Below are 21,273 nucleotides of genomic sequence, written 5' to 3'. Positions count from 1 at the left end.
GTCATGCTACACTAAGATGTTGGTGAGACCGCATTTGGAGTATTGTGAGAAATTCTGATCAGTCTGCTATTTGAAGGATGTCATTAAGCCAGAAAAGGTGTAGAATAGTGTTACAAGGGAACAAGTTCAAGGATCTGACTAGTAGAACAGAAAAAGGTTCACTCATCTGTTTAGTTGCAAATCAGTTTTATTGGCAAGAGGGGACAAACCAATACTTGTCTCAGTATGCGTGGGGTCCATTTTCCAGTAGCACACGTCTCTCTCCCTGCCCCTGTCCGCGGTGCTGATTACGACTCAGCCCATCGGTGAACCCCTCTCGTACATAAATTTGAACTAACATGGCTTCCTGGCGCCGGCCTTTATACAGGTAAGAAATCAGGTGTTGAAATAACCGCCTGCAAGTCCTGGCCAATGGCGCTGCTCCCAAATTCAAACTATAACCAATGGCAGGGGAAGGCATCCGAGCGAGCCCCCCCCCCCGGAACTAAGTGTTATCAACCGCAGACTGGCGCATGAAGCGCTACAGATTTGGCGCGCAAATCAATACACACAGCGCTACAAACGTGGCGCGTAAAGGCAATATACACAGCGCTGCCGGTTTGGCGCGCAAAGGTTTAAACAGAGCGCTGTCGGTTCAACACGTGGCAATTTAAATGAAGAGCTGTCGGCTGTAGTGCTATGGGTTCTAAATATAGCGCCACCGGCCACAGCACTATGGGCTTAAACACAGCGCTATGGCCACAGCGCGATGGGTCACTGTTCGGGAAAATTCTCGAATAACAAATTGATTTACAGAATATTATCAGGACTCGAGGGCTTCTGTGATAAGCAGATGCCGCATAGGGAGGGATCTTTTCCCCAGGAACGGAGAAGCCTGAAGGCTGAAGAGAGGTATGCAAAATCATTCGTAAGACGAATGGTCAGTCTTTTCCTCAGGGTAGGGAAGTCCAGAACTAGAGGGCTTACGTTTAACTTGACTGGGGAAAGATTTAAAAGAAACCCGAGGGGAAATTTCTTCACACAGGGGGTGGTGGGAATATGGAACGAGTTATCACAGGAAGCTGCAGAGGTGGGGGCAATAGTGATATTTAAGACAGGTGGATGGAAAGGAAAGCATTAAGAGGTATAAGGGCCAAATGTAAGGAAAATGGGACTAGCTCAGGTACAAAAACTGGTCAGCAGGTACCAGTGCTGAATGACTCTATGCCTCAAATAGCTATATATTTAAATTGTTGGAATTAAAACGAGGCCGGAATTTTATTTGATTACTAGACAGACGTGGACCCATTGGTTCCAAATCTCTCCTGTGGGCGCGGCAACCCCTGTTGGGTGCAAACCTTTCTGATCTGTGGACCCGTTGGCGGGTGGGGAGTGTCCCCGTGGGCAGGTGAGCGGGGGACAGGGAAGGGTAGAGGGAGCCACTCATGTCGGCTCCAGGCATCCATCGTGTCGGCCAGAGTGAGCGTGGACCTGAAGCCCGTCCTGCAGCAGTCGGCAGCGAAGACCATCTTGTTGGACCCAGCTGGACCCTCTGCCGCCGCGCTGCACCACGGGAGGAAGGTCAGGCGCGGGACACGCCGGTCCTCCCAGTGGGGGGGGGGGGGGGGAGCGTATTTGTTAAAGTTTATGAAGTAAATTGTTTTTAAAAAGTAACAAAAGTCGATCTATTGAGACCACGGGGAATGGGGAATGGCAAGTATGGTGGGCCTAAAACTGTCGCGTGTACCGTTTTTTTTCGGGATGAAAACTGCACAAAGACACATACGGGACAAGGACAAACAAACAAATGAGGGAACAAACAAGATGAGAGTTTTAATAATATATATATATATACAATTAACCATTAAAGTATTTCAAATGTTATACCACCAGACTAAGAAGCAATGCAATTGGTTCTAACTCTCACTGGTTAGAATACAAGAATTTGAAAAGTCAAGGTGTACTCTTTACAAATTAGCTGCCTTATAGGGTCTGAGAAATCTTCTAAAAAATGTAAGCATCTTTCTAATCAGAAGCCCCCAGCAGATCAAAGCTCTAGACTGTCAAAAGGCCAGAGCATTCCAGGTGTTGCCCTTCGGTCTTTTGCAGAAGAGTACTACTCCACCTCGAGGAATGGCAGCAGCAGCCAGGCCCACAGACACCTGGGCCCCACGCCACCTGGAAGTAGGAGTGAAAGCGGATGTGGATTTCATTTCCTGAAGTTTTCATGCAATTAATTATTACCTGGCCTTGTTCTAGAACAGGAAGTTTAATTTCTTCTAATTCCTCATGGCTCCTGTGGTACAGCTGGTTCATCTTTTCTTCCAATCTTTCATACTGATTTTCATTTTCAGCCAGATCACTGAAGCCATTAGTTATTCTACCCCAGAAACAGCCAGAATCCTCCACCTAAGCACACATAAAATTAATATTTTAACTTCAAGTGTATGGTGGAAGTTATCAACCACAAACAAAAGAAATGGAGCTAATCAAAATAAACTGCCTTTGTGTGTACATCACAATCTTACACTTCACCAGTAGATCATGTAATTTAGGAGAAAGTATATATTTCTTCATTTGAATAGTTCAATTTAGCAAAATTATTTGCTTTTGTTGTGCAGAGATCAGAATCCATGTTGAGTGCTGTCACTCCATATACCTATTCTATAAGATTGCAGAATTATAAAAAAGGAATTTAGGGAGTAAAGATGAATATACTTTAAAACTGTATTTAGCAATTGAGGAGTTGTTGAAATTCTGCCTATATTGCGCTAATTAATTTTCATCCAATATCTACTATTCCAATATGCATTTGATGAGGTTCTACATCATGAAAGCTGATTCAAAACTATGAGGATTCAAAGAGAAATAAGAAAACATTGTTTAATAGCTCCTAACATTTCTTTCTGTTTTTATTTGAGTAGTGATAGAGAGGGACGAGAGGTGTCCAAAGACAGGGATGAAATGTTTACAATTATTTTAGAATTATTATTGCTAAACAGAAAACACTGGAGAAATAAAGGGATGGGAATCTCACAAGTCATCAGACTCACGTCTGCAGTAAAGTGTTTTAAAACAATGGTTACAACTGTATTAACAACAATTTTCCCTACATTCAAACATCATAAAGGAAGAACTATCGCTGATCCTAATTATCCCAGTTACATACTTGCATCAACTAGATTATTTTTATTATCATAGTGATGTGTACCATCAGGAAGATAAATAGGGAATTATGATATTGAAATATAAATAATTTCCAAACATTAAATGAATTTGCCCACCGCATTTAAGATTGAGGTTTGTGGTTAATCAAGTACAATTACTCGAAATAAGCACCTCAACTGGCAAGGTTTTGCGCCTGGGGTGCATGGTGACAAATAAATTAGCCACGGTAGTGCATTAGCTATTAGAAATATATCAACATCATAACATTGATTCCCTTATATTTATATTCTGTATTTATTACTTAACTCGCAAAAACTATTCAGAGTTATCAAAAGACAATCGAAGGTTGCAATTTTTGCACACTGATATGTATACATGGGCTGAATGATTAATCTGTTCCAGCATCTTTGGCAGAAGTTGAAAATTCAATTCTAAAATAAATTTCAGTCTGATCCACTGAACCAAAATTAAATCTAAATTTTCATAAATAGGAGGAATGAATAAAATATAAACAATTGTTCAGATTACCTTTATAATGACAATTTGTATCATCTTCTGTTTAACAGTACAAATTCTCAAATGCTTCAAGAAAAATAATCCTGTTTTGAGAACGAAACAAAAATCAGTTTGTTACATTTTCTCTCTTAAAAATGTTAGAAAAACAATTAAACAGGGTAAGTGAAATAGCTCTCTGATAGTGCAGCTGTCAGTGAAGAAACACACTGCAATGCAAGAGACATGAAGCAGCTATTTTTCCTTTAAATTAAATGCCCAAACAAGCCCAACTAAAGGGTTTCAATTTATGATCTGTAGAACACTTCCAATTAGTTGACATGATATTTTTTGAAATGGGATTTGAATCTGCTAAGTACTGTCTAGATCTTTTTCCTGCCATATTTTGCCTTGCAGCAGCTCTGCCCCTCATCAGAGACGCGTCACTTGTTTAGAAGCCGAATTAACAAAAAAGGAATAAAAAGTAATAGAATTAACTAACAGAAAGTATGGTCTGAACTACAAGAGGATGCCTTGAAATTTGAGTTCATTGCTTCACTCAAAAATCTCAGCAGTGTATTGCACAAGCTAAATTATTGCCATTTTCTGTAGACTTACAATGCTTCTGTGTGTTTAGTCTCCACTGAGATATAGAAATTGAAATTATTCAGGAACGTGCATGTCTCTGGCGAAAACAGAAATAAACCAAGCAGACAAAAATATGGTGGAATCTAGTCAAACACAAAGTTCTGGAGGAACTCGGAGGGTTAGGCAACATCTGTGGAGGGAAAAGACAGACAACGTTTCAGGTTAGGACTCTTTTTCAGACTGATTGAAGAAACCCTACATTTGCACCAGCATTTTCAACAATGATTCAGAAAATGGCACTTCTAAAAATAGTGTAATAGTTTGGGAATAACTTTCCAAATTATTCAACCACTTCACAATCATGTTTCTTTATATTATGCAAAATTGAAGTAAATAGGATGTTGAATTGAAAAATGTGCCTCAGGAGGTTCTGATTGTTCAGTCATTTCTCAGTGAGTGGAAGAGCATAGGTCCTTATCATAAAGGGGAAAAAATCGACAAGAGCACTTAAATGATTAAAGTAATGTCTTGCAAATGGATTTCTTTGCTTGGAAGTCTCCTTTCACCAACAGATCATAAATGGTCTACACTGCAGAATGCTGACTCCTCACTGCAACATAATCTTAGTTAGTTTATTTGTTTCTTGTTGATCCTAATTAAAATTTGTGATAAGAATGGTGTTGCAATTTAATCTGTAAATGCATTATGTGTATTGCAATTGCATGCATGTAAATACCTACTGTGTACTAAACAAATAAGAAAAGTAGTGTGGTATATGAAAATCAAAACTACAGGTGGTGGAAATCTGAGGGGTTATTGAACTGAAACTTTCACCCGATTTCTACCTGCACAGATGCTGCCTGTTGAGCATTACCAGCATGGTTTTTTTTCCTAAAGTGTGTGGCACAGTGACTTTAACAGGAAGAGCAACATTTAATCTAAGATCAGTGGGCTGCCATCATCATTGTTTTGTGCTTGCAGCATCAGTTAAGATCCAATTGTAACAGTGGAGAAACATTAGCATGTTCTATTAGTGAATTATACAATACCACAGCAAGGCAACAGAGAAACAGATTCATTACTAAGTTTTCAACATAAATTTCAAAGTTATCCATCTTGAAGATGTAATCTTGTGGCCAACGGTAACACTGTACTTTTGTGTCATCAACCTACCTTACTCAATACGAGTTCTTAAACTTCATTCAACTGTGCATCTCAAATTGGTCTTATTTTACTTTATTACAGTAAATTGTTAACTGGACTATGTTATAAGGAAAGATATACATCTTTTAAATGAAGCCATTTTACAATTATACATCAGATTTTCATTCCTCGCGCTACACGATTTCCTCTCTTTCGGCTGAGCTTTGGCTTTTTAAGCAATAGTGATAATTTTTCAATTGTTCATAAAAAGGTGGCGACATTCTGCACAAACATCCATCACGTACAGAATGTTGTACAGGGTCCCCCCAGTCGCCACACCGTAAACCGGGCCGGGGCCCCCGTACACCGTTCCCCCCTACACCGTTCCCCCCTACACCAAGCCGGGCCCCGCCGCCTTCACACGACGGCAGCTCCTCGCCCCCAGCATGGACACGTCGTCATTACGGTTCATCTCGTTGTTCCGTTCACCGTCTTCACCCGACACCTACCTGACAACCGGCGCAGTCGATGACCGTCGGTACAGACCTGTCCACACCGGTGTCCGCGGCGCTGGGTGACCGGTACAGACCAGTTTCGGTTCAGGCGGCAACCGTCCTGCTGCACGCGCTCCCGACGCATGCGCCGCTGCGAGGCGCGCTTCAAACCTCCCCCTGGCAGTGTGTGTGTGTGTCCAGCGGCCCTGGGCAGTGAGGCTCCACTCGGGCCCCGGGCAGTGAGGCTCCACTCGGGCCCGGGCAGTTAGTGTCAGTGCGATGAAGCAGGTTTGTGATTCATCCGTACTGATAACTACTTCCACCCTTGATTTCAGGCATCCAATTCTCCCTGCGACAACTACAACTTTGTATTTTCTGTTTATTTCTATGAATATAAATGTTCTGAAAACTATATCCTCTCATTTCTGACCTAAGGATACAGTAGTAAGTCCCCCTATCTCAACCTCTTCCTAATGTTCAGTTCTCATTCACTTCTCCCCTTTTGTGGTAGAGAGAACGTCTCGACTTCTTTGACAAAGTATTGGAGGAGTTTAGCAGCAAGCTGCATTAATCTGTTGCCTGTTCGCTGAGGTCCGACAACGCTTGTTTTTTAGTCAAGATTCGATTATTTGTGGCCTCCCGGGTCTTTGAATCTTAAACATTTTCTCAGTATTTTAAAATAATCTCCACAATTTCAGTGGGCATCTATTTTCTTAATCCTGGAGCTCTATTCTGTTCTGGCTCGCAGTGTCATATTGTGAACATGTCACTTTATTAAAAATATATATTGTTTTATACCAATTGAAACCAATTCAAAAACAGTTTTCAAGCAATTTTAAGGTTACGAGTATATTCACCATAAATTGAGGCACAGGTTCACCACCGATTTTATGGCAATTGATGGTCTGACGCCTCCTTTAATTCGGACGAAATCGCACTTCACCTTTAAATGCACCGTGGCATTCCTATGTGGTCCGACTGTTGCAGCAAATGTGATTTACTTTCCAAAAGATTGAAGGCACCATCCAATACAATACATAAAACCATAATCCATTCAGCATGTAAGACCCCAGAATGGGGCATGTTGAAGAATAGCTTTGAATCCAGTAATTTATGGTGGTATGATATAAAAGTAAATTCTAAAATGAACGGTGGCAATTTGTATGGTTGAAACTTATGAATGGGATTACGTTAAATATGCCCATTTTAATTTCTTCTGCAAGGATTTGCAGACTTTTGGAAATCTTTGCAAATAGATGAAACACTGGTAAATTGCAACTGTTGTACTTATTTGCAGTACTTGATTTGCACCCTTTTCAATTTACCACCTTGCAACGTTAACACAATTGCATGGGCAATGAACAGTTATTTGCAAATTATTCGTGTAGCTGAAGTGTACATAAATTCAGACGATACCATTCTCTAAGGGCAAGGTTTATATTTTGACACTGATAATTCCCTTTTTCCAGACTGGAGAAATAGTTTTCACAGATGTTATGTCTACTGCTTGCCTGGTGGGTTGGAGAAATGCTTCAAATAACATAACTTTCCAAAATTCTATTTTTAGGATGATACCTCAGATTTGACATTTATTTACAAAATAAATTACCTTAGAATGGAGAGACAAGAAACTCTAAATGCTGGAACTCAGTGGATTAGGCAGTTTAGCTGTTTTCTTTGGCAGAGTGAAACTTCTTACAGGTAAATTTATAAGAAAAAGAATCCCTGTCTAACATTGTAAAACAAAGCACAAGGCCCCAAATCCCTGGAATTCCCCTTTAAGGGAAAGATGGAAGGATATTGTGAATATTTTTGAGTGAGGCAAAGCCTGATGCATACTTGATAGAATAAGAGGGCATGTTTGAGGGCTGAGTGGTCTGCTCATGCTCCTAATTCACCTATCACCCAGGTTCCATTTTTCCTTAAATGGATGTTCAGCCACATTGTAGATAACAGTTTGTATTTACCCATGCCTAATAATAGTCAATACCTATCTCATGTGCCCAGCATGAAAGGTACTGTTTATAACAAACAATTTGTAACAAATCAGACCTTTATTATAACAGATAAGGGATAGTCAGCATGGTTTTGTATGTGGGAGATCGTGTCTCACAAATCTGATTGATTTTTTGAAGACGATCAAAAAGGTTGATGAGGGCAGAGCTGCAGACAAGGTTCCACAAATCTGATTGATTTTTTGAAGACGATCAAAAAGGTTGATGAGGGCAGAGCTGCAGATGTTGTGTACATGGAAGGCATTCGACAAGGTTCTGCATGGTAGGCTGCTCTGGAAGGTTAGATCACATGGGATCCAAGGTGAGATAGCTGAATGGATAGCAAATTGGCTCCATGGAAGGAAGCAGAGGGTAATGGTGGAAGGTTGCTTCTTAGACTGGATGCCTAAGGCTACTGGTGTGCCTCAGGGTTCGGTGCTGGGCCCGTTACTGTTTGCCATCTACATCAATTATTTGGATGAGAACATACAGGGCAAGATTAGCAAGTTTGCTGATAATACAAAAGTTCGTGGTTTTGCAGATAGTGAAGATGGTTGTGAACAATTGTAGCAGGATCTGGATCAATTGGCCAGGTGGGCGGAGGAATGGTTGATGGAATTTAATACAGAGAAGTGTGAGGTGTGCCATTTTGGGACATCGAACAAGGGCAGGATCTACACAGTAAATGGTCGGCCTCTGGGTGGTGATGTAGAGCAGAGGGCTCTAGGAGTACAGGTGCATGGTTCCTTGAAGGTCGAGTCACAGGTAGATAAGGTGGTCAAAAAGGCTTTTGACACTTTGGCCTTCATCAGTCAGTATTGAGTATAGAAGTTGGGAGGTTATGGTGCAGTTGTATAAGACGTTGGTGAGACCGCATTTAGAATATTGTGTTCAGTTCTGGGCACCATGTTATAGGAGAGATATTGTCAAGCATGAAAGGGTTCAGAAAAGATTTACGAGGATGTTGCCAGGACTAGAGGGTGTGAGCTATAGGGGGAGGTTGAGTAGGCTGGGTCTCTATTCCATAGAGCGCAGGAGGATGAGGGGAGATCTTATAGAGGTATACAAATTCATGAGAGGAATAGATCAGGTAGATGGAAATCGAGGACCAGAGGACATAGGTTCAAGGTGAAGGGGAAAAGATTTAATAGGAATCCAAGGGGTTACTTTTTCACACAAAAGGTGGTGGGTATATGGAACAAGCTGCCAGAGGAGGTAGTTGAGTCTGGGATTATCCCATTGTTTAAGAAACAGTTAGACAGGTACATGGATAGGACAGGTTTGGAGGAATATGGACCAAGCGCAGGCTAATGGGACGAGTGTAGCTGGGACATTGTTGGCCAGTGTGGGCGAGTTGGGCTGATGATTAAGGCCAAAATTTGTTTAAGACTCTACTATCTGGGACATGATAAAAATATTTCAAAGATATAATCATCTTTATCTAGCATCATAGAGTCATAGTCAGAGAGTGATCCAGCTTGACAACATCTTTTCTATAACATGCTGCCCACAACTGAACACAATACTCTAAATGCGGCCTCACCAACGTCTTATGAAACTGCAACATGACCTCCTAACTTTTATACTCAATACTCTGACTGATGAAGGACAATGTGCCAAACACCTTTTTGATCACCCTATCTGCCTGCGACTACACCTTCAAGAAACCATGCATCTGTACTCCTAGATCCCTTTGCTCTGCAACACTCCCCAGAGCCCTACCAATCACTGTGTAGCTCCTGCCCATTTTAGACGTAACACCTCACATTTCTCGGTATTAAATCCCATCAACGATTCCTCAGCTCACCCGGCCAATTCATCAAGAAATCCTGCTGCTATCTTTCACAACCATCTTCACCATCTGCAAAACCAAACTAACCTAACCAAACTAGCTAATCTTCCCGTGTATGTCCTCATCCAAATCATTGATATAGATGACAAACGGTAACGGGCCCAGCATCGAACCCTGAGGCATACCCCTAGTCACAGGCCTCCAGTCTGAGAATTTGAGATTTGTGATAGAAAAAATCACATGTTGTAAAGGTGCACTTTGTCAGATTTTAATAAAAGAGTATTTTTATACATTTTGGTTTCACCATGTAGAAATTACAGCTGTGTTCATACATAGTCCCCCCATTTCAGGGCACCATAATGTTTGGGACACATGGCTTCACAGGTGTTTGTAATTGCCTCCTTAATGCAGCTATAAGAGCACTCAGCACCTAGTCTTTCCTCCAGTCTTTCCATCACCTTTGGAAGCTTTTATTGCTGTTTATGAACACGAGGAACAAAGTTGTGTCAATGAAAGTCAAAGAAGCCATTATGAGACTAAGAAGCAAGAATAAAACTGTTAGAGACATCAGCCAAACGCTAGGCTAACCAAAATCATCTGTTTGAAACATTATTAAGAAGAAAGAGAGCACAGGTGAGCTTACTAATCGCAAAGGGACCGGCCAAGGAAGACCTCCACAGCTGATGAGATAATTCTCTCTATAATAAAGAAAAATCCCCAAGCACCTGTCCGACAGATCAGAAACACTCTTCAGGAGTAAGGTGTGGATTTGTCAATGGCCACTGTCTGCAGAAGACTTCATGAACAGAAATACAGAGGCTACACTGCAAGATACAAACCACTGGTTAGCCGCAAAAATAGGATGGCCATCCTATTTTTGCGGCTAACCAGTGGTTTGCATCTTGCAGTGTGGCCTCTGTATTTCTGTTACTTAAAATACCTCTGTATTGCTCTTACTTAAAAGAGCAACCACAGTTCTGGAAAAGGGTCTTGTGGACAGATAAGACGATTAACATGTCAGAGTGATGGCAAGAGCAAAGTATGGAGGAGAGAAGGAACTGCCCAAGATCAAAAGCACATCACCTCATCTGTGAAACACGGTGGTGGGGGTGTTATGGCCTGGGCATGTTGAAGGTACTGGCTCACTGCATTGATGATACAACTGCTGATGGTAGTAGCATAATGAATTCTGAAGTGTATAGACACATTTTATCTGCTCGTTCAAACAAATGCCTCAAAACTCATTGGCCGGCAGTTCATTCTGCAACAAGACAATGATCCCAAACATACTGCTAAAGCAACAAAGGAGTTTTTCAAAGCTAAAAAAATAGTCAATTCTTGAGTGGCCAAGTCAATCACCCGATCTGGACCCAATTGAGCATGCCTTTTATATGCTGAAGATAAAACTGAAGGGGACTAGCCCCCAAAACAAGCATAAGTTAAAGATGGCTGCAATGCAGGCCTGGCAGAGCATCACCAGAGAAGACACTCAGCAACTGGTGATGTCCATGAATCACAGACTTCAAGCAGTCATTGCATGCAATGGATATGCAACAAAATACTAAACATAACTACTTTCATTTACATGACATTGCTGTATCCCAAACATTAAACATTATGGTGCTCTGAAATGGGGGGGACTATGTTTCAACACTGCTGTGATTTCTACATGGTGAAATCAAAATGTATAAAAATGGCCTTTACTGAAATCTGACAATATGCACTTTAACCACATGTGATTTTTTTCTATTACAAATCTCAAATTGTGGGGTACAGAGGCAAATAAATAAATGATGGGTCTTTGTCCCAAACATTATGGAGGGCACGGTAGCTCTCCTTGGATCCCATGCGATCTAACCTTCCAGAGCAGCCTGCCATGCGGAATCTTGTCGAATACTCCAGCACTCTGTGCTTGTAATACTCCAGCACTCGGCTTGTAACGGGAACCTCCAGGTCGTCACTGCGGACTGAACGCGATCACCCAATGTGTGAAGAGCCACGCTAATAATTTCCGGATTTTCATGACTCTTTCTGTTCAACTAATGTGACCATGTCTGGTCTCACTGATTTTAAATAATTTAGTGCCTGTGGGGCCTTAGTCTGTGACAAATCTGAAGAAGTGTCTTGACCCGAAACGTTACCCATTCCTCTCTAGAGAGGCTGCCGGTCCCGCTGAGTTACTCCAGCATTTTGTGTCTATCTTCGTTTCAAACCAGCATCTGCAGTTCCTTTCTACACGAGAAATTATTTCTCGCGATTCGGGATCCTCTCTCTGGCGAGAGCTCAGCAACATCCTCTCTCACTGCTCCCCCTCTGTGATTCCGCTATATTATTTTGTCAGGCCAAACCCTTGGCCATCCTTTTCTCCTTAACCATCATCCAGCCTGGCTACACTCCCTGTCTCCATTGTCTTCCAATTCCAGCATTTAAGTGAGCTGATTTAAATCCCTTCACCACTGGTATCCAATAACCTTAAAGGCTTTGCAGGAATATCTTTTGAAATCTAACCAGATCCACTGCAATTGGTCTCCTGTGTACCAAAGCAAGAAAAAAGAACTGTAAAATATAAGTAAGCTCTTTTTCATTAAGCCCTAAGGAAAGACACAAAGTGCTGGAGTAACTCAGCAGGTCATGCAGCAACCCGGGAGAACATGGACAGGTGATGTTTTGAGCCAGGATCCTTCTTCAGATCAGTCTGAAGAAAGGTTCCAGCCCGAAATGTCACCTATCCACGTTCTTCAGAGATGCTACCTGACCTGCTGAATTATTCTGGCATGTCTTTCCCTGGTATAAACCAGCATCTGCAGTTCCTTGTTATTACAAGCCCCAAGGAACAGTGATTTGTGAGTTCTGCAGCTGGTATCTGGCTTATCATCTGTCATCAAAAGAGCATCTTAAACTTAAATATCATCTTCACCAAAGAAAGAGGTCCCAAAGAACGCTACGACAAATGGCACAAAATAACACAAGGACAAATTAGTCCACCCAATCAATGAGTAAGGGTATGGAGAATGTAGGAAAGAAGTTGCTGGGGATTATGGAGAAAATACCAGAGCTCAGAGCCAGAGCTCAAAACCAGTGCAGAGAGAACCATATTCCATAAGTCATTTCCAAAAAGTTGGAAACAAAATAGAAAAATGAAATAAAAAAGGTCTGCTTCACAAGGAGAGAAATATTGAGGAATATATCCTATTTTCAGCAATGAGATGAATTATTTACTTTGATACGAAAAATTAAAACTAAAACAGATTTATTTAGAAAAATGTTAACATTCTGCTAAATATCACTGTAAAGAGTTACAAGAGTGCTGATGCATAAAACATAGAAAATTAAAATACTGTATGTCAAATGGTGTTTTGGCCTTTATTTCCAAAAGGAAAAAAGAAAAACAGAATTTGAAACAATAAATAAAGAATAGTGAGAACACTCAGCAGTCAAGTAGCATTTCATAGAATCATAGAGGAATATAGCACCAAACAGGCCCTTTGGCCCATCAGGTCCTGCCGATCATCAACATCCTAGCTATATTAATCTCATCTACAGTACTTCATTTATAGTCTTTTATGCCTTGGCAATTCAAATGTTCATCCAGCCCTGTCTAATGTCTCTCTGACAATGACCAACATTGTATCCTCCATGGGGGTCAGGCCCTGCAGGAAAGTCTCCCATTTTCATTAGTTCTTGCTACCTCTAATTGCAGAAACTTGTATTCTACAAGAATGAGGAAGTGTTGTGGATTCTACTGGGGTGGTGAGATTGACAGTTCAACAGGCATGTTGTGGTATATGCATGTTGTGGTATATAGCGTGAGGTTTGCAGCTGTACTAAGTTTATTGGGATGAAGTTAAGCAACCTGATTTGATTAAGCACTGTAATTATGTGGTTCTATTCATAAAGATTTTTGGTTGGGACTGAGTTTAGTGGTGATTTTGGCTTCAGAGTCGAGTCGCTGGCAGAATTCGGACAAAAAACTGCGATCAGTCAACGGCTGCTGGGATCGAAGACAGTCCCGCTCTACTGGCAGCCATAGTAAGTGCTTGCCTCTAGTACTCCGCTTGTCCTCCAGAAGGCATTGCATGGCAACATTACGGGTCAGGGGTCGTGACCTCGCCTGGATGAAGTTATTTTCAAACTGGACTCTCAGCGCTCGTGGTGTAAAAAGGGAAGAATGGATGTATACAAGTAAAACATCACATGCAGGAATATAGTATTCGGTTATACACATATCGGCATGATTAGTTTTAGCTAAATGACAGGTAGTTCCTGTGATGAGTGATCCGTTTTAATTCGCAAAATCCAATTCGGTACAAATGCGCAACTCAAATGTCCAGTTTAACTTAACGCTGACATGTTAATTCCCCACAGCTCTTCTCAACATCATTATAGCCAAAAACATAATTTGCATTTTAAATGTCACTTTTAAATAGGCTTTGTGGAATTATGAAAGGGAGTTCTGAGTAATTCTGGGGTTAATACTGTATTAAGACCTGTCATTTACCGGCATTAAAGGCTTGCAAGCTTCATCTGTTCCTTCAGGCACCTGTCATGTTCCACGTGTAGGAAGACAGTGGAAATCTTAACGTGAATATAATGTGTTTATTCAGATGGGGTGCAATCACACACATACCGATTCTCCAATTAGAGCACTACAGTATGTGTTGATTCCACAAAAAGCGCCACAGTGCGGGTCATCCAGTGTCCAAGTGAACGTCATCTGCACACACATGTAGGACGTGCACCGTAGCGTTTACAAGATGAACAGAAGCTAAAAACGTATGTAAGCAGATGGAAACCCCAGGCTACGTCGCTTATGAGATGGGGATGTTATTCACAGAGTCCTGAATAGAAATGTTGGCTTTTAATCGTATTGAGGACCTTTTTGTAATGTTCTAATCCAAGATTTTGGCAGGGCTTGCATTTTACGTAATGAACGTTAATCTGCAGAGGTTAAAGATGCTCAGCTGCATTAATGGACAGGGACACGTGAAACGTCTATCGCGCCAAGTTGCACTATTTATTAGCCTTTACTTTAAGGAAAGTTCATCGGGGCTCAGACGTTTTCGAAGTCCCGAGCAGAAATGATTGGCACCAAAGCGGACTATGAAAGCACGAGAGAGGAGCTGGCCAAGGTCGACTGGAAAGGGATCCTAGCAGGTATGATGGTGGAACAGCAATGGCAGGAATTTCTGGGCATAATCCTGAAGATGCAGGATCATTTCATTCCAAAGAGGGAGAAAGATTCTAAGGGGAGTAGGAGGCAACCATGGCTAACAAGGGAAGTTAGGGATGAAATAAAACTAAAAGAAAAGATGTATAACACAGCAAAGAGTAGCAGGAAGCCAGAGGATTGGGAAACTTTCAAAGGACAACAGAACGTAACAAAACGGGCAATACGGGCTATAAAGATGAAGTACGAGGGGAAGCTGGCCAAGAATATAAAGAAGGACAGTAAAAGCTTCTTTAGATTTGTTAAGAGAAAAAGAGTAGCAAAGTCAAATGTGGGTCCCTTGAAGGCAGACGGGTGAAATTATTATGGGTAACAAGGAAATGGCAGAAGAATTGAACAGGTACTTCATCTCTGTTTTCACTAAGGAAGACACAAACAATCTCCCAGATGTACTAGAGGACAGAGGATCTAGGGGGGTAGAGGAACTGAAAGAAATTTGCATTAGATGAGAAATAGTATTGGGTAGACCGATGGGACCGAAGGTTGATAAATCCCCAGGGCCTGATGGTCTGCATCCCAGGGTACTCAGGGAGGTGGCTCTAGAAATAATGGACGCATTGGTGATCATTTTCCATTGTTCAATAGATTCAGGATCAGTTCCTGTGGATTGGAGGATAGCTAATGTTATCCCACTTTTCAAGAAAGGAGCGGGAGAGAAAACGGGGAATTACAGACCAGTTAGCCTGACATCGGTGGTGGGGAGGATGCTGGAGTCAATTATTAAAGAGGTAATAACGGTGCATTTGGATAGCAGTAAAAGGATAAGTCCAAGTCAGCATGGATTTATGAAAGGGCAATCATGCTTGACTAATCTTCTGGATTTTTTTGAGGATGTGACAAGTAAAATGGATGAAGGGGAGCCAGTGGATGTAGTGTATCTAGACTTTCCAGAAAGCCTTTGATGAGGTCCCACACAGGAGATTGGTGAGCAATATTAGAGCACATGGTATTGGGGGTAGGGTGTTGACATGGATAGAGAATTGGTTGGCAGACAGGAAGCAAAGAGTAGGAGTAAACAGGTCCTTTTCAGAATGGCAGGCAGTGGCGAGTGGAGTGCCGCAAGGCTCGGTGTTGGGGCCACAATTGTTTACCATATATATTAATGATTTGGATGAAGGAATTAGAAGTAACACTAGCAAGTTTGCGGATGACACAAAGCTGGGTGGCAGTGTGAACTGCGAAGAGGATGTTAGGAGGTTGCAGGGTGACCTGGACAGGTTGGGTGAGTGGGCAGATGCAGTATAATATAGATAAATGTGAGGTTATCCACTTTGGCGGCAAAAACAAAGAGGCAGATTATTATCTCAATGGTGTCATGGTAGGTAAGGGGGAAGTGCAGCGAGACCTGGGTGTCCTTGTACACCAGTCACTGAAAGTTGGCGTGCAGGTACAGCAGGCAGTGAAGAAAGCTAATGGCATGTTGGCCTTCATTAAGAGAGGATTTCAGTATAGGAGTAAAGAGGTTCTTCTGCAGTTGTATAGGGCCCTGGTAATACAACATCTGGAGTATTGTGTACAGTTTTGGTCTTCTAATTTGAGGAAGGACATCCTTGTAATTGAGGCAGTGCAGCATAGGTTCACAAGATTGATCCCTGGGATGGCGGGACTGTCATATGAGGAAAGATTGAAAAGACTAGGCTTGTATTCACTGGAGTTTAGAAGGATGGGAGGGGATCTTATAGAGACATAAAATTATAAAAGGACTGGACAAGCTAGATGCAGGAAAAATGTTCCCAATGTTGGGCGAGTCCAGAACCAGGGGCCACAGTCTTAGAATAAAGGGGAAGCCATTTAAAACTGAGGTGAAAAGGAACTTTTTCACCCAGAGAGTTGTGAATTTGTGGAATTCTCTGCCACAGAGGGCAGTGGAGGCCAAATCGCTGGATGAATATAAGAAAGAGTTAGATAGAGCTCTGGGGGCTAGTGGAATCAAGGGATATGGGGAGAAGTTGGGCGCAGGTTACTGATTGTGAATGATCAGCCATGATCACAATGAATGGCGGTGCTGGCTCGAAGTATGGCCTCCTCCTGCACCTATTTTCTATGTTTCTAAATGTTAGTAAAGGTCTACAAAGGAAGACCTTCATTAAGGAGTATAAAGGGAGAGGGAGGGGATGTGGATTAATGAAAAAAATCTAGAGCTTTTAGCGCAGCTTGGTGAAGAGGTAGATACCAATTGTGAAGAACAAATCAAAGACTGAAGTCATGAACTATGTTTCCAGCAATAGAAATCAAAAATGATGGATGTACAATTGATTGTTGTCAATGCACACGAAAGCCTCTGTAGATGGTGCCTTTCATCAGCAGCATTTAAATAAGTAGAAGGAATGGGGCAGAGATACCTTAAGGTAAGGTGATTAAAAGGGAAGTCATTTCAAATGTTTTTCTGGTAATGATTGGCTACAGACAAGAGAAAGCAAAGTAAGAAAGAGTAATATTTATTTACTTGGACATGTAAAAGTAGAATTAGTATGGTGGCTATCTGAAAGGGTTTGAAACTGAATGTTGTTCATTGGCTACAGATAGCCACCTAATCTGTGATTAGATGTGCCTCAGTCCTCAGCGTAAAGGATGTACAGAATTGTATGAAAGGCACATAGATTTGGAGTCAGCTCAGAAGGTGGTTTGTTGGAAGATGGAAAGGATAAGGTATCAAGGATTTTAAGAAAAAACAATGTACCCATGCTCTGCAGCAAGAACCCAAGAACAAGAACTGTCTGGTTGCTCGCTCACGATGCTACCTGATGGTTGGGAACACCACTGCTGCTCTCAACGATGCTGAGGCCTCCCAGATGGGGAAAAAGGACTTCTACAGGGTAACTGTGGTCGAACCACTCAATCAGTGGATGTATTCTATCTTTATGTTTCCCTGAGGGCAGCGCAGCAGTGGTGTTGCTGCTTTACAGCGCCGGAGACATGGGTTCGATCCTGACTATGGGTGCTGTCTGTGTGGAGTTTGTACCTTCTCCCTGTGACCATGTGGGTTTTCTCCGGGTGCTCCGGTTTCCTCCCACACTCCAAAGATGTGCAGGTTTGTAGGTTAATTGGCTTTGGTAAAAATCATGAATTGTCCCTGGTGTGCAGGATAGAACTGTTGTATGAGGTGATCGCTGTTTGGCGCGGACTTGATGGCGCGATGGGCCTGTTTCCGCGCTGTATTTCTGAGGTCTAAATTTCCAGTTCTGTTTAGTTTATTGTCACGTGTACTGAGGTACAGTGAAAAGCTTTTGTTGCGTGCTAATCAGCCAGCGGAGAGACAAGGCATGATTGCAATCGAGCCATTCACAGTGTACATATACATGATAAGGGAATAACATTTAGTGCAAGGTAAAGCCAGTAAAGTCTGATCAAAGATAGTCTGAGTCTAAATGAGGTAGATGGTAGACTCATTTGTCACTGTGCAGAAGATCCAGGCCAGGTGATTGCTGATAGTGGGTATCATTGGCTGGTCAAAGTCCAATTCACTGGGTGTTTTCAAGAGAGAGTTAGATTCGGCTATGAGGGCTAACATAATCAAGGGGCGGCACGGTGGCGCAGCGGTAGAGTTGCTGCTTTACAGCGAATGCAGCGCCGGAGACGCGGGTTCGATCCTGACTACGGGTGCTGCACTGTGGGGAGTTTGTACGTTCTCCCCGTGACCTGCGTGGGTTTTCTCCGAGATCTTCGGTTTCCTCCCACACTCCAAAGACGTACAGGTATGTAGGTTAATTGGCTGGGTAAATGTAAAAATTGTCCCTAGTGGGTGTGGGATAGTGTTGATGTACGGGGATCGCTGGGCGGCACGGACTTGGAGGGCCGAAAAGGCCTGTTTCCGGCTGTATATATATGATATGATATGATATGAATGTCAACTATTCGCCCTTTCAGTTAACATGCAGTTAAGCTAGAGATGCTGGATGGTTAGCAGTTTACTAAATGAAAGTCTCATTTCATTGATGAATGATTGTGGGAGACACACAAATGATTATAAAGGGAGATATCATAATCATACTTTATTAGCCAAGTATGTTTTGCAACATACGAGGAATTTGATTTGCCATACAGTCATACCAATAACAAGTAACCCGTGTTCACATTCACCACGCTCCCAAAGTACAGAGCAAGCGAGTGACAACGACACAAAGACATCTCACTTTTAGTTGAAGAATTGAGGGCGTAACATTTTGCAGTTGGTCAATCTATCAAAATTAAGGTATTAATACAATATCGATTAATGACTGGTACAGTGAAAGCATGTGGTTTTCTACTGAACATTAATTAAAAACATTGCCATTGTACATTTCAGTTGAAGTACCTGAATATTTTACGTCGTACTATTTCTACTGTAACAACAACGAAACCCCGCATTTGCAACACTACTGAAGACTGAAGGGCCAAATAATTCCTTCGCAACAACGAGGAAATGGAAGTGTTAAGCAAATTTTACAATACACACAGTTAGAACAATGGCAATTATTAATACAGCGCTGAACATCGTCCCAGCAAAAACCTTGTTGGTGTCACATAGTTTATCGTTGCCGGACACCACAGTACTGACAGTAGACTTGAGCTCAGAGCCGGGGCCTTGCTTTGCTTCTACGGTCCACTGAAGGACGTTCACTTTCATGTCCATTTCGTACATCATTTCCCCGACTTCATTGATTTCTTGTTCCAAATCGTTTAGATCAACAGTGTCTATGTCGTTCCCCTCTTCGTATTTCATATTCTGAATATTCATAGCACGGGCGGCTACCGCAGATGTGCCTCCAACCATCCCCGTCTGAATCAGGCGTTTAGTGGGAGCATTCAGTGGAAACTCTTGCCCCAGTTCCAAAGCTCTTCTCATGTCGATCTCCAAGGCCTCCACACATGTCGAAAATAGTACCCACAGCCGCTCGAATTCGGTTCGATCATCTTTGCTAATACTTCTGTCCTTTAAAATAGTTGTTAGCTTCTTTTTGTTAGCAACTGCTAAGACCTGTGCCTTTTGCCTGGTTTTCTTTAACTCTTCTCGTAGATTTTGCGAGTCCGATGTCCCACCAGCACACGTAACCAAATGCCGATAGCAAGCGGACACTTTGTTCAGAGCATTTAAAAGCGTTTTACATTCACCCTTCACCATATTTATAAGCCAGAAGCCATCCTTTCAGATGCGTCTCCGATATCGCTTACAAATGTATTAGTCGAACGTTTTAATAATAAAAAAATACGCAACCTGCGTAATTATCCCACTAGATCCAAAAATCTTACCAGAGCCAACCATTCATCCGAATCCTAGTTTTAACATGATTTTTCTTGTCTTTTAACCATTTAAAATTAGCTTTCCAAGTTATTTTACCCGAGCACGCAAGGGTAATTACGATGCATTGATTTTAAACAAATAGCTGCGTTTAGTGAGCAAGCCCCACTGGTTCCTGCATTAGACCCAGTGCAGAGCTTCAGCGCCTTGAGCAGCGCCGTGTCACGTGCTGCCTCAACCGGGACTGAAATGTTGTCATGGAGCTCCGCCCCACGGGGGCGCCAGTGGGCGAGGGCCGCAGCTCGGAGCTCCGCCCCACGGAGGGCGCCAGTGGGCGAGGGCCGCAGCTCGGAGCTCCGCCCCACGGGGGGGGGGCGCCAGTGGGCGAGGGCCGCAGCTCGGAGCTCCGCCCCACGGAGGCGGGCCGTGAGCCAGAGGCCGGAGCTCCGCATGGAGATGTGAGTGGGTAACGGAACAGTCCATCACGGGGATGGCAGCGCCGTTTCCGCCGTCAGTCACGGAGCAGCGGCGGAAAGTTAGACGCGAGTGAGACAGACTGAGACGGAGAGAGAGAGACACAGACAGAGAGACGGACAGAGACGGAGCGATGGCCGCTCGGTGAGTGCTCCGCTCCGGTGTGGGTGTGTGTGAGGGGTGGGGGTCACGGGCCGGGCCGGGCCTGGCCTGTGGTCGGGGCGGCGGCACCTCCATTCTGCGCCCGGGTTTGTTCTGTTTACATTCGGGCATATTGTGATTATACGCGGGTATATTGTGTGTTGATATGCGGGCATATTGTGATTATATGCGGGTACATGTTTATTTGCGGGTATATTGTGTTTACATTGGGAAGTGTGCTGCTGTTGTGTTAGCCTGCTGTTGTTGTTTGAAGGAAGGTCTGTACCCTCAATGTTTACACACCGGGCACTTGAGCTGTTGCCTGAGTAAATGACCAGGCCTGTAATGGCACTTAGCTGCTCATTATTAGCCGATTATATTGACTGTGGAGTTATTAACCGTCACCGTTTGTCAGTTGTTTCCAGTTAGTGGGGAAATAGATCATATGACGTTAAAACAAGCTGCTGAGTTTATTGAGGACGGAACATGAGTCGACATTAAGAAACACTTATCTGTCGGTTATGTTACAGAAAATGACACATTAAAATCTGCTTCTGGGATGC

General features: G+C 42.7%; 3 protein-coding genes across 6 annotated transcripts in view; 1 reads left to right on the top strand and 2 right to left on the bottom strand.

The window, feature by feature from the left end:
* Nucleotides 1–6,000, bottom strand: part of tdrd12 (tudor domain containing 12) — a 75,941-nt gene extending 69,941 nt beyond the window's left edge. Inside the window, exons 1-3 of the mRNA XM_078401536.1 lie at nt 5,880–6,000; nt 3,676–3,746; nt 2,224–2,388 (exon numbers count right to left, since the gene is read on the bottom strand). Coding sequence (XP_078257662.1) covers nt 2,224–2,388; nt 3,676–3,699 — 189 coding nt within the window. The 5' untranslated portion in view covers nt 3,700–3,746; nt 5,880–6,000. The remainder of the gene's footprint in view (nt 1–2,223; nt 2,389–3,675; nt 3,747–5,879) is intronic.
* Nucleotides 6,001–18,862: 12,862 nt separating this feature from the next.
* Nucleotides 18,863–20,323, bottom strand: LOC144594233 (regulator of G-protein signaling 9-binding protein). Its single transcript, XM_078400467.1, has one exon. It carries the CDS (start codon nt 19,976–19,978, stop codon nt 19,289–19,291), a length of 690 nt encoding a protein of 229 aa, XP_078256593.1. The 5' UTR covers nt 19,979–20,323; the 3' UTR covers nt 18,863–19,288.
* Nucleotides 20,324–20,586: 263 nt separating this feature from the next.
* ankrd27 (ankyrin repeat domain 27 (VPS9 domain)) overlaps nt 20,587–21,273 on the top strand; it is a 56,883-nt gene continuing 56,196 nt past the window's right edge. For all 4 annotated transcript variants that reach the window (XM_078400464.1, XM_078400465.1, XM_078400463.1 and 1 more), the window contains exon 1: nt 20,587–20,713. The gene's annotated coding sequence lies outside the window, so the exon portion shown is untranslated. The remainder of the gene's footprint in view (nt 20,714–21,273) is intronic.

The sequence above is a fragment of the Rhinoraja longicauda genome, chromosome 6, assembly GCF_053455715.1.
Source record: "Rhinoraja longicauda isolate Sanriku21f chromosome 6, sRhiLon1.1, whole genome shotgun sequence".
NCBI lineage: Eukaryota > Metazoa > Chordata > Chondrichthyes > Rajiformes > Arhynchobatidae > Rhinoraja > Rhinoraja longicauda.
The sequence above is the reverse complement of the archived record's forward strand: the minus strand, read 5'-3'. Positions and strand labels throughout refer to the sequence as shown.